This window comes from Chenopodium album, chromosome 4 (genome assembly GCF_948465745.1).
Source record: "Chenopodium album chromosome 4, dcCheAlbu1.1, whole genome shotgun sequence".
In the NCBI taxonomy this organism is placed as follows: domain Eukaryota; kingdom Viridiplantae; phylum Streptophyta; class Magnoliopsida; order Caryophyllales; family Amaranthaceae; genus Chenopodium; species Chenopodium album.
Window position 1 is genome coordinate 25,927,270 of NC_137837.1, and position 10,271 is coordinate 25,937,540.

At 31.3% G+C, this 10,271-nt stretch overlaps 1 protein-coding gene across 1 annotated transcript; it reads left to right on the forward strand.

Annotated features, from left to right (window-relative positions):
- The first annotated feature begins 7,890 nt into the window (after positions 1-7,890).
- LOC145627812 (uncharacterized) lies at positions 7,891-9,974 on the forward strand. The gene is made up of 3 exons (XM_081680157.1): positions 7,891-8,863; positions 9,076-9,566; positions 9,615-9,974. The coding sequence occupies exons 1-3, from the start codon at positions 7,891-7,893 to the stop codon at positions 9,972-9,974; spliced, it is 1,824 nt and encodes a 607-aa protein (XP_081536283.1).
- Positions 9,975-10,271: the final 297 nt, after the last annotated feature.

Sequence of the window (10,271 nt, forward strand, 5' to 3'; positions counted from 1 at the left end):
GAATTCTCCCTGTTCAAGCGGCCATGAAACATTTCCTAATTTAATAGGTAGACTCAATCTAATCTTGTGACAACAAGGCTCCCACTAAACTTTTGAAATAACCAGGACACACCCTTTATAATATCCAGTTACGGGTAGAAGTTTGAGTGCACCACAGTCAAATCATCCATTGAATGAAATCAATGTTTCACTCATGTTAAAGGAATCCACTAATATATCTGAAAGCTCTATACTTGAACTTCAAAGTAGATCAATTGTTCGATCATTCATCATTCATGCATATCCAAGTGATTAACCGAGCATCACTATGCCCCTATAGCCCATGAAACTGTGCTATCAAATCAATCTTACATGCTAGTCCATTTATTGAAATCATTTATGTCCACTTTAATGATTTCATATTAGGAACTTAAATAATATATGAATTTGTTCATCTGTAGGGTTTCATTCACCAGGTCATCAACCTGATGAGCCCATCAATTCATAATTATTTTGGACATTTTTTTTTAATTTCAAAAACCATAATTAAATAAGAGAAATGAAATTTCTATTTAAACATAATTCTGCAAATTTATGCATTTCTTATGTAATATGTTTTCTCAAAACATACACAACTTAAATTACATAACTTGCTTCAATCCAAGTCTTTAATATGACTCTCATATCTTAGTCTATGGAAGGGGTTTAGTGATTTCTCACTCATAATAAAACTTTGTAGATCATGACATTCCTCTTGTCATTGATCTCATAAATGAGGTGATATCTCATATCTATTTGTTTGGATTTGTGATGTGACCCTGACTCTTTTGTTTTGGCAAAGGTGTCCTTTTAGTAACAGGACAATTTGATCCAAACTTCCTCCTTAACTACTTTTACTGTAGCTAAATACACATATTCTGACATTGAGTATGTAACAATGTTGTGCTTTGAACTCTTCAAGCTTACTGTATTTCTCCATTCAGACACAAAATGTATCTAGATCAACATCTAAAGTCATCTTGCCTGTTTGGAAACTTGCATCCGTATAACCTTTTGACAACTTGTTCACTTTTAACACCATAAAATAGAAGCATTCCTTTAGTGCTTCTCACGAACTTAAAGATTGGTTCTTAGTAGTTTTCAGTATGCTTATTCTGAATTTACTTGAAACCTGCTACACATGCACAAGTCATATGTAACATCATGTGTAATACCATGAAACATGGGAAGACATCCTCTCTTAGAGTCTTGCTTCATGAACTTTTCAAGATCCTTATCAACATAAGTCTCTTGATGTTCCAATCATTCTTCAAGGTTCACTTCGTGGATCTTGATTCCCAATATGCACTGAACATCTCCTAAGTCTTTCATATAGAAACAACTCTTTAACCATTGCTTGACTAATTCAAGCATTTATATGTAATTTCATATGAATTTTATGTCATCTACATACAAGACCAAGAAGACCAATTGCTCCCACTAAACTTCTTGTCTCTACAACATTCCTTTTTGTTCTTTGATAAAATCAAACTATTTGATTGCCTAATCAAAACGAATGTTCCAACTCGCTGATGCTTACTTCAATCCATTAAATAAATTTCTGAAGTTTGCAAAACTTTCTAGGATTTCTGGATTTCAAAACTCTTAGGTTGTATCATATACATATCCTCCATCAAGAACATTTCAAGAAGGTGATTTTGATCTCCAAGCAATCACTAGAAGAATTCGAATAGGCTTACGCATCTAATAGGTTTAACCCCATTCGTAAGACTATCATGGACTAACACATCTTTACAGACATGGAGTCCATTCTGGATTTCATGGCCTTAAGCCACTTCCTCAGTTGACACTTATCCAAAGCTAGCTTGTAGAGTATGGGTTCTAACCATTCCAATAGGAAAATTTTAGAATCCACCTTTTCTCAGAATTTCAACAAACTGTTTGTTTTGATCCTAAGTAACCTACAATAGGTATAAGCAACAATAGAATTATTCTCTTCAACTATTTGAAGCCCTTCATTCAAGTGGGACGATAGAAGCCTCGCTAGTTGAATTAGCATGCTTTGACATATGATTTATCAAATTAGCTGATTTCATACGCCCTCATCTCTAATGTAGTATTATCCACATCCATTTGTTGCTTGCCTCAATCTCATCGAGATCTAATTTTACTCCTACTTGGCTTTGTAGGAAGAGATCTCTTTTTATAAAGACACTACCGCGAGCAACAAACACTTTGTTATCTACGCGATTGTAGGAATTTGTTGCTCGTCTCATTCCCATCGAGATCTAATTCTACTCCCACTTGGATTTGTAGGAAGATATCTCTTTCTATAAAGACACTATCGCGAGCAACAAACACTTTGTTATCTACGCGATTGTAGGAATAATACCTCTTAGTTTCCATGGAAGAACCCACGAAGAACTATTCACTTGATTTGGGGTGTATTATGTCATCTTTGTAAAAATTTTACATCAATTTCATAACCCTTAAAATTGTTTAGAAAAGAAAACTTTTGGAACGTTTCCAAATCATAACTTTTTATGACATCTCTTCAATTGCTTTGGTTGAGCTTCGTCTAGTGTATTCGCAATTGTTGTTCTAATATATATCCTCAAAATGATATTTGTAAATCATTAAAGCTAATCTAGGATCGAACATGGCAAGCAAAGTTTGATTTCTTCTTTTAAACACAAATTTAATTGTAATGTTTCTGGATTGTGAACTAATTCAACAATTCCTTTTAGATGATCATTGATTTTGAGTTAAATATTTATCACAACAATCATATTGTGGTGTTAAATTGTTATCTCAAACTGATTTTATATTTCATTTTGGAATTTTTTTTTTTAACATTTTAATGATTCCAAGCCTTACTTCATTGAGTAATCATCAATAAAGTTACTTAAATCGTTAGTAAAAACAATGAAATAGTTAAATCTCCTTGCTAATTCTTGAACTTATTGGTCCACACACATCATATGTATGAGTTCCAAAAGGTCATTAGCTCTTTCACCCTTTAGATTAAAAGGCAACTTGGTCATTTAACCTTATCAAGCATGATTTTTAATTCTCAAATGATCATAATCAAATAAGAATAAGAGTCCATCCAATTTTACTTTGGATGTGCAAATTGGTTATGTGACCTAATATTACTTTGTTATAAGTTTATTTTGAATCATCTAATTTTGCTTTTGTGATCTACTTATATCAATTTCATAAACAAAATTAACTTGTATCTAGCAAAATGAAAATAATTTATTACCTTGGTCATGGATCAACATTTGTCCATGCCAAGTAAAAATAAATCAGTATTCAAACTAACACTGAAAATTGTCTCATCAAAACCGGAAAATGTCTAAAATCATCATAAAAATTCTGAAATTAAAAATATGAAGCTTATTTAGTCACTTGAACACTTCTAGTGTGCACCTTCAAGCTCCATTTCCACGCTAGCTTCACTTGTTTGCAGTATCCGTGCAACATTAATAATGTTAAGCACTGCAACTTGGTATCACATACCTAAGTGAAAGTTAAAATGTTTATAACAAGAGTAATAGGTAACTCTTACCTGTCACTTCATCCTAATGAGGAAATCTTGCTCAAGCTCTAGCTTATTCTCCTTTCCGGTAATTCTCTGCATGATTCTTGAGTAAATCAACTAGCTTGACCGCAGAATCCTCATCATCTTGAGAAAGTTTCTCGAGATTAAAACCATCATGTAGAGAATGCATAATTATATCATGAACCTGATCTGATGATCTTTGTATGGTCTCCCTAACATACTCATGCGATTAAATAGTTGAACCATCATATCCATATGAATATGTACTGACTGGCCTGACAAGAGTTTTCTCGAAATTATCTCGTCATTGATCTTGTAGGTTTAAAACCTAATATTCCAGTCCAGGAGTCGTCGTTCTTGGGAACCATATTAATCATTTCCTCGACGTTTTCATCAAATTCTCCATCGATATGGGAATTCAGTAATCCATTGCAAACATCACATAAGCACTTGAATAAGAGATAAGGTTTATAGTCTATGAATCTTCTAGCCCAATCCTCTGGAATAGAAGATAACATTACATATGCGACTCTCTTGGAATCTGAAACATTTCTCAAATGCTTCTCAGGAGTCATGCCTGGACTAAATCTTCCCACGATTGGTAAGTCTAAACGAAATTCGAGATTTTTGTTCCTTAGATTACTTCTAAGTTCTCTTTCTCAACCGTTGAGGTTGAGAAAATTAAGCCTTGTTTTCATCGTTGGTGGTAAAGCATTATTGTAACACTCCCAAATCTCCCTCTATAGAAATACCAATATAATACGTATAATTATACCGTAGAGATAGACTTAGGTGTATACCGCCACGTGATTATGCAAGGCTACTCAACTTACTAATAAAACAATACTTTGCAGCGGAAACTTCAAAACTCTTCTTATTAATAATAACTATAAATAGTAACCAATGTCATGAGTACTCAAATTAAATACAAAGACCAAGATTCCTAAATTTGTGAAACCAAATCCCTGGACTCCATGCATCACTTTATTCACTTTACCTGAAATAACACTGCTTACCATTACGGTAAACAGGGCGAACCAAAACAAATAAGAAGTACGGGTTAGCAAAATATGCTAAGTACAGTAAGTGCAAGATAATTAAACTCGATTTATTTGAAAACATGCTTTAAACCAGTTCCAATAATTAATCCAATAATTCCAAATTCATGATTCAAAACCAAATAAATTCTCAATATTCCAATCTCAATAATCAATAAAACCAATTCCAATTATTTTAAAACCAATTCCTCATATTATAAAAACCAATTAAACCAATTCCTCTCCCAAGTGTGCCCACCCCCCAAGCTAGTCTTCTTATGTTACAAGGCTATTCTTGAGGAAAGACCCGGTCATACAAAGTTCAAGGCCTTAACAATAAACCAAATCCGCATAGTAGGATTACTAACATGCTTATATAGCAAAATAATAAATCAATTATTCAATAAATCCTCTTTTAAATCCAATAATTCAACCTTTAATGAAAACAATCCAAACTCCTTTTTAATAAATCCAACTTGCTTTCAAAATAAATCCTTTTTAAACATGAATAATAAATTAATTGATCAAAACATGTTATAAAAATCAATACCCCAATTCAATTATTAAAACCAATCTTTTAAACATACTTTTATTTCATAAACCATAATTCAAGTCAATTTAATTCAAGCAACATAAATCATTCAACCATGTTCATTCAAATCGATCCCTTTCAAGGCATCTAGCCACCTAACGTACCTTGATCCTTGCTTAGACAAAAAAAAAACACTTCAAAAGAACTCTCAAGTAGCTTGATCAAAAACACCCTACAAATAATTATAACCTTAATTAATATAAGGTTATCAAATAATCACAAACAATTAAATTAAACCCTCCCAACTATATGTACATGAACCTTTTAAATTAATTCAACATAAACATCATTAAAATATGATTTTATATAATTAAAACTTCTCATAATAATTTTATATTAATCTCCCATAATAATATTAATACTTGAATAAGAGAAAGAGAAGAAAGATAAGAAACCAAGGAGAATGAAGAATTGGATTATCGTCGGAAAAAGTAGGCAGAACTTGCATAGGCTATAACTCCTTTGTTATAACTTCGAATTGGATGATTCTTGAGCGTAACCTCAAGGATTTTTTGAGAGGAACAATTTTCTGTGAAACGTCAATACCCCAAAAATGACCAGAAATTCTCGAAAATTGGATTCAAAGATAAACGGGATAATTTGTGTAAAATTGAGGAGAAGAAAAGAAGAGAATTGGTGTGAAGAACGTGAGAGGTATGAAGGGTTATTTATAGGCTAGATCATGCAAGAATTATGATAGAAAAATGTAGGAAGAATTATGGTAAGTAGGGTTTAACGGATTACTTGGAGAAGTGAGTAAAGATTTAAGGAAAGTTTTGATATTGAAGAGATTGTGTATAATTGAATATGGAAGGTATGTATGTCATGAAAAATATTAAGGAAATTGGAATTACTTGGGGAATAATTAAGAAGAATGAATGGCAAGAAAATATAATGATTGGATATTAAAAAGATGGAGAATTAGAATTAAGGAAAATAGGAGATTTTAAGGAGATAATTAAAAATACAAATTACCAAAATATTTTTCCCAAAATCTACATGGGATGGCCGCAATTGTTGAGCATTCCCAAGCTCATATTTTTGGCCGTCCTATTTAGTATTTAGGAAATTATTTTTCTAGTTTTGAGGAATTAAAATAATTGTGTAAATAATATTTATTGTAATAAATAATTAAATAATAAAATACCAAATATTCACCAAATAATTTAACTAATAAAATCAGATTTTCACATAGGAAAATCCGAAATTTATTAGTCAAATAAATGGGGTTTTCGGACTTATTAAAATAATAATAAAATATAGCTTTTGCCTTAATTAAAATATCCGAAATATATAAATAATCCGGTTTTTAAAATAAAATAAATGGATAATAAATTTTATCCAAAATAATAATTTGTTTTAAAAATACTTTTGGCGCCAAAATTCAAATATCATTTTTTCTCCAAGATTTAAATAGTAAGTTGAATTACAAAAATACCCTTTTTAGAAAATAATAATTAATTAATTAATTAATTAGGAAAATACGGGGTATTACAGTCTACCCCCCTTAAAATAAGTTTCGACCCAAAACTTAGAAAAAAGAAACGAAAATCATTTTGAAATTATTGGTTCATGCACATCCTAACTTGACTCAAGACTCCAACTAAACTTAAATAAGACTCGAAATCACTCAAAAATGACTCGAAAAGCAGACGCGCGAAATTCTATCGCCCTCTACCCCCCTTAAAAGGAGTTACGCCCCCGTAACTCGACCACTAACCTTAGGCAAACAACTGTGGGTAGCGTTTCCTCATATCAGCCTCAGCTTCCCATTAGGCCCGTGGGCGACCGCCCTGGGCCCCCGAACCAAAAGCCCAAATTTACTTTAATGAAAGGCCCCAAATTAATTATGTATAAAAAAAAGAGAGAAAAAGAAAAAAAAAAGTAAGGAAGAAGCGTATAACTGTATTAGCAAAACCTTCAGTTTAAGAAATTCAATCCCATATTTTTTCGCTGTTCAACCTTCTAAATTCTTCCTCCCTAATTTTTCTCCCAAAATATTCACTTTCCTAAGTGAATTTGATTAACCCAAAAAAAAAAAAAAACTGCCATAAATTAAATTTTATCCCCTTTTTTCGGTAAATTTAATTTTCAATATGTATCTCAATTCAATTTTCGGTCAGATTAAGCCCTTCACTTACATAATTATGATAAACGGTAATTTTATCCTTCAATTTTCAACGAAAATTTATCTCATTATATATAATTCTATTTGTAAACTCTACTTTATTCATCTAAAACTTTTCTTTCTGTTAAGTTTTCATCTGTACAATTTCTTATAATCAAGAATTATAATTTATAAAATTGGGGGAAAAAATATATAAGTCATTGATTGGTTGTTGTCGGTTGAATTGGTTGTTTATATGTGCTAATTGCTTCGACTCGTTTGAAGAGCTACGAGTTCATCATTCATCAGATTGATCAGAATGCTACGGAGTAGTTTGCTAAGGTTATTTCTTATCTAACTTTTTAATTTTGTACTTTTTCATTCTTAAATCATAATGTAATTATGTAATTTTATTTTTATTTGGTTAATTTTACTAATTTTTTTGTTTCAATTGTTTTGTATTTTTCAGATTTGATTACTTGAAATGACATTTGTTTGGAGTGCAAATTGAGCGTACTAAGTGCTAAGTCTTTTGTTCAATTGCTTCAATAATCAGGTGTTTTTGTTCTATTCTATATTTATTAATTTATTATTGGTTTTGTTTGAAAGAATGTTGCCTAGAAAATATTTATCTGGTAATGATAAGAGGAAAATAAGAAAACGGACAGAAGAGTTAAGAGAATCTCAAAAGGGTTCCATTGACAAATTTTTTACTAAAGTAGTACAAGTAGAAGAGTCTGATGAAAATCATGAACAATTCAATGATAATATAAATAATGAAAATCATGATAATGAGGCAAATGAGCCTAATGAGGATGCGACTAATATGAATGAACCAACGAATGTACCAAATACATCCGATGTTAATGATGTTGGCAATGATCAAGTAGTCCCTCCTTTAGATATTTATGATCCTAAAAATTGGGGTAATCTTGACAATAAAGGAAGGGATAATTTGATTGAAAAAGGACCTATTAGAGATTTGAACCTTGTGTTTCCAATTGATAACAAATTAAGGCATTTTTCATATGCTTATTATACTAAGAAGTTGAGTAATGATGAGTCTTTTGATAGAAAATGGTTGGTTTACTCAAAATTAGCTGATAAAGTATATTGTTTTTGTTGTAAATTGTTCACATCTCAAAAAAACAAAACTTTTTTAGCAAGTGATGGTGTGAATGATTGGAAACATCTTGGTGAGAAACTCAAATTACATGAGAATAGTTTTGAGCATATGACTAATACGAACACTTGGTATGAAACAAGAGTGAGATTAGAAATGAATAAAGGCATTGATAAAGACTTGCAAGAGTCAATTTCAAAGGAAAAAGAGCGTTGGAGGCAAGTCTTAATTCGAATAGTTTCTGTTGTGAAATGTCTAGCTAAAAATAATTTAGCTTTTTGTGGATCTAGTGGAAAACTTTATGATGATAGTAATGGTAACTTTTTGGGTTTAACTGAAATGATAGCTGAATTTGATTTGGTAATGCAAGATCATGTTAGACGTATTCAAAGCCAAGAAATTCACAAACATTACCTTGGTCCTCAAATTCAAAATGAGCTTATTTCTCTTTTATCTCATGGTGTTCGGACTTCAATAATAAAAATAATAAAAGAGTCAAAATATTTTTCTGCAATCCTTGATTGTACCCCTGATGTGAGCCATCAAGAACAAAAAACTTTGATAGTAAGATGTGTGATGTATCAACTGATAAAATCAAGATAGAAGAATTTTTTTTAGAATTCTTAAAAGTAGATGATACATCTGGTTTGGGACTTTTAAATGTATTGTTAGATGTACGTAAGTCCCTTGATTTGGATATTGATGATGTGAGGGGGCAAGGTTATGACAATGACTCTAATATGAAAGGGAAACACCAAGGGGTTCAAAAGAGATTGCTTGATATTAATCCAAGGGCTTTATATATGCCATGTGATTGTCATAGTCTTAATCTCACTCTTTCTGATATGGCACATTCTTGTGTTAAAGCTATTTCTTTTTTTGGAATTGTACAACGTGTATACACATTGTTTGCACATTCCACTAAAAGGTGGAAGATTTTAGTTGACAATGTCCCGAGTTTAACTGTTAAATCTTTGTGCAATACTAGATGGGAGAGTCGAATTAAGAGTGTTAAAGCTATAAGGTTTCAATCTCCTCAAATTAGATTAGCTTTGTTGGAATTGTATAATTCTAGTGGTGATGATGCTAATATTGCTAAAACAAAAAGTGTAGCCGAAAGTTTGGCTAATTCTCTTGCAAGTTTTGAATTTTTACTTGGCATGGTAATTTAGTATGACATTTTATTTGTTGTTAACATTGTGAGTAAAAAGTTGCAATCTAAATTCATGAGTATTGGAGCTACAATGAACGAAGTGCAAGGTATGATCATATATTTTGAGAAATATAGAATTGAAGGGTTTGAATCTAGTTTAAATGCTGCCAAAATCCTTGCACTTGATATGGATATAGAGCCAACATTTCCAACAAAGCGTCGCATCACTAGAAAAAGACAATTTGATGAGAATGAGAATGACGATAATGATGAGGAAATACAATCACCCGAGGAATCTTTTAGAGTCAATTATTTTTTGGTGGTTGTTGATATTGCAATATCTTCTTTGAAAAATAGATTTGAGCAATTGGAGGTGTTTGATAAATTTTTGGTTTTTTATTTGATTCAAATAGGTTGAAATCATTGGATAATGACGATTTAAGAAAATCTTGCACAAGTTTTATGGCTACCTTTACTCATAATAATTTTTCGGATGTTGATGTAGATGATCTTTTTTCTGAATTAAAAGTGTTACAAATGACTTTGCCAAATGATTTGATGTCAGCATCTAAAATCCTTGAGTTTGTCAAAGCTGAAGATTGTTATCCAAATGTTTATATTGCCTATCGAATCCTTTTAACTATGTTGGTGACAGTTGCATCTGCTGAAAGAAGTTTTTCAAAGTTAAAGTTACTAAAAACCTACTTGAGATCTT

What these genes read in the sequence shown, in the direction of transcription:
- LOC145627812 (XM_081680157.1), top strand. Translation starts at nt 7,891, where the DNA reads ATGTTGCCTAGAAAATATTTATCTGGTAATGATAAGAGGAAAATAAGA. An exon ending in TATTTCTCTTTTATCTCATG is followed by an intron (nt 8,864 to 9,075) that starts GTGTTCGGACTT and finishes ATGTATTGTTAG; the next exon opens with ATGTACGTAAGTCCCTTGAT. An exon ending in TTGAATTTTTACTTGGCATG is followed by an intron (nt 9,567 to 9,614) that starts GTAATTTAGTAT and finishes GTGAGTAAAAAG; the next exon opens with TTGCAATCTAAATTCATGAG.